A 2,506-nucleotide genomic window follows, 5' to 3' on the forward strand; every position below is an offset into this window, starting at 1 on the left:
GATCCGGCTGTTAAACACGTCGCGTAATGGAGTGCACCAGCCAATCACAGCCATGCCAATAATTAGTATGGTTGCGATAGTGCCCACAGCCTAAAAGCTTGCTGATTGGCTGCTCTGCTACGTTTCAACAAGCTTTAAATCGGCTGACAAACTCGAGTAGGAACCGAACGTACAGTAAAAAGTCCGTGTTCGGGGCTCAGCACTGGGCACAAGGTGTCTGATACAGACCTTAAACTTTACAGTTCGGGCACGCTCATCCCTACTTATGGTGCCCTTTAATGGCTAATAAAAAAAATAAAATAAATGATGTTACAAAGCAAGCTTTCCAGACTACTTTGGTCTCTTAATCAACTACAAGATTATTATTTTGTTTCTCCCACTGAGAGCAATCAATCTTTATTCACCTGGAGAACACGGCACCAAACTAAGAATCTAGGAGGTCACCAGCATCATTACCCTCCGCTTTCTCTTAGGGGTCCACCATACAGATTAGATTCTTCTTCCCATGATTTTCTAAGTTGTCTGCACATTCTACGTACGCTGTCATTTGGCTTTACAGATTAGAGATCTGGGCAGCTAAGGGTCAACATTTTCTAATTTCAGGAGATAGGACGGCTCCTATCTTTAAGATCTGACTGATACAGATCTCAATCCAACAGAAGGGCGTCCAATGGCCAAAATATTGGGCACAGTATTGGATGGAGGAGCAAGTGGTGGTCTAGCAGCAGAATGGTGACCATTTGATATGGCCGGACTACAACCCTGATAAAGCAGCCACAGCCGGTGACTGAGAAGAATCTGTGACTTCTCTGCATTTAGTGGTCACTACTCACCTGGGCGGTTATCTGTAGGAATCTCCTCTTTACTCCGCTCATCACCCCTCACATATGTCTCTGTAGTATTAATATGGGGCAGATCTTCACCCTGAAACAAATATTGTAAAAGTCACAGACAGATGGAGAAGTCCCATCTATGATCAGCTCTAATCCTGCCATCTCCACCGCTCTCATTACACAAGTATAACACATATAATACTGGAGGATAAAACAAGACTGAGCACAAGACCTTCACAGCCGTCTACACATCATAGGGAGATTTCATGGCACCTTCTCTCCATCTACCTGATGATCCTGAGGAACATCGGGGTCTTCTTGTTTACAGTCCTGTGGGAGAAGAGGACGGGGACATCTCTCTGGTGTTGTCCTCTTACCGGATAGAACTGGAGGAGACACATACAGTGACTGAATTCATTCCTTACATACAGATAATTATAGGCCGTGTGTATTTAGTCTTGTCTATTACCTGGTGATGTGAGGGGCTGGGGAACTTCCATCATGACGTCCTTGTACAGATCTTTGTGTCCTTCCAAATACTCCCACTCCTCCATGGAGAAATAGACGGTGATGTCCTGACACCTTATAGGAACCTGACACATACAATGATACCGTCACCCCCGATCCCTTCATAGCGTTACTGTATAATGTCCCAGCATTCCCAGCAGTGTCACCTCTCCAGTCAGCAGCTCAATCATCTTGTAGGTGAGTTCTAGGATCTTCTGGTCATTGATGTCCTCATGTATCGGGGGCTGAGGTGGAGGACCCGTGATTGGGCTCAGGGGTCTTCCCCATCCCTCATACACAGGGGCCTGACAGCGCTCACTAGAGGTCTTCTTCACTACTGTGTAATCCTGGTTATGGAGAGACACAGTAATAAATCTCACTCCAGACATTTCCAGAGTCCTCACCTCTCCAGTTCTGTCCATCTGTTATTCCCATAGATAAGAATGATGTAATGTGACGTCATCAGAATCTCTCACCTCTCCAGTAAGCCGGAAGAGGATCTCTAGGGTGAGGTGTAATATCCTCTCCGCCATCTTGTCCCTGTCCATATCCATCCTTCACGGGGCAATCAGGAGAATTCTCTTCTATAGAGCGATTGTTCTCCCCCAGCATCTAATGTGTATGGAGCCTGAGCCCAGTAATGGGGAATCTCCACACACCTCCTCCTGCAGAGCCGCACACTAGATATATAATACCCTGCACCTACCTCCACCTGCAGAGCCGCACACTAGATATATAATACCCTGCACCTACCTCCACCTGCAGAGCCGCACACCAGATATATAATACCCTGCACCTACCTCCACCTGCAGAGCCGCACATTAGATATATAATACCCTGCACCTACCTCCACCTGCAGAGCCGCACACTAGATATATAATACCCTGCACCTACCTCCACCTGCAGAGCCGCACACTAGATATATAATACCCTGCACCTACCTCCACCTGCAGAGCCGCACACTAGATATATAATACCCTGCACCTACCTCCACCTGCAGAGCCGCACACTAGATATATAATACCCTGCACCTACCTCCACCTGCAGAGCCGCACACTAGATATATAATAACCTGCACCTACCTCCACCTGCAGAGTCGCACACTAGATATATAATACCCTGCACCTACCTCCACCTGCAGAGCCGCACACTAGATATATAATACC

The 2,506-nt window shown here is 47.0% G+C and overlaps 1 protein-coding gene across 1 annotated transcript; it reads right to left on the reverse strand.

The window, feature by feature from the left end:
- Positions 1-259: 259 nt before the first annotated feature.
- LOC142313086 (gastrula zinc finger protein XlCGF66.1-like) lies at positions 260-2,166 on the reverse strand. The gene is made up of 6 exons (XM_075352072.1): positions 1,817-2,166; positions 1,508-1,687; positions 1,303-1,426; positions 1,122-1,219; positions 834-924; positions 260-282 (listed from the first exon to the last, which is right to left on the reverse strand). Exons 1-6 carry the CDS (start codon positions 1,892-1,894, stop codon positions 260-262), a joined length of 594 nt encoding a protein of 197 aa, XP_075208187.1. The 5' UTR covers positions 1,895-2,166.
- Positions 2,167-2,506: the final 340 nt, after the last annotated feature.

The sequence above is a fragment of the Anomaloglossus baeobatrachus genome, chromosome 5, assembly GCF_048569485.1.
Source record: "Anomaloglossus baeobatrachus isolate aAnoBae1 chromosome 5, aAnoBae1.hap1, whole genome shotgun sequence".
Lineage (NCBI taxonomy): Eukaryota > Metazoa > Chordata > Amphibia > Anura > Aromobatidae > Anomaloglossus > Anomaloglossus baeobatrachus.

Excerpts from the sequence above, each read along its gene's own strand:
- LOC142313086 (XM_075352072.1), bottom strand. The coding sequence starts at position 1,894 with ATGGATATGGACAGGGACAAGATGGCGGAGAGGATATTACACCTCACC. Across the intron at positions 1,427-1,507 it reads TTGAGCTGCTGACTGGAGAG|GTTCCTATAAGGTGTCAGGA; the intron begins GTGACACTGCTG and ends TGTATGTGTCAG. Across the intron at positions 1,220-1,302 it reads CCAGCCCCTCACATCACCAG|TTCTATCCGGTAAGAGGACA; the intron begins GTAATAGACAAG and ends TGTCTCCTCCAG.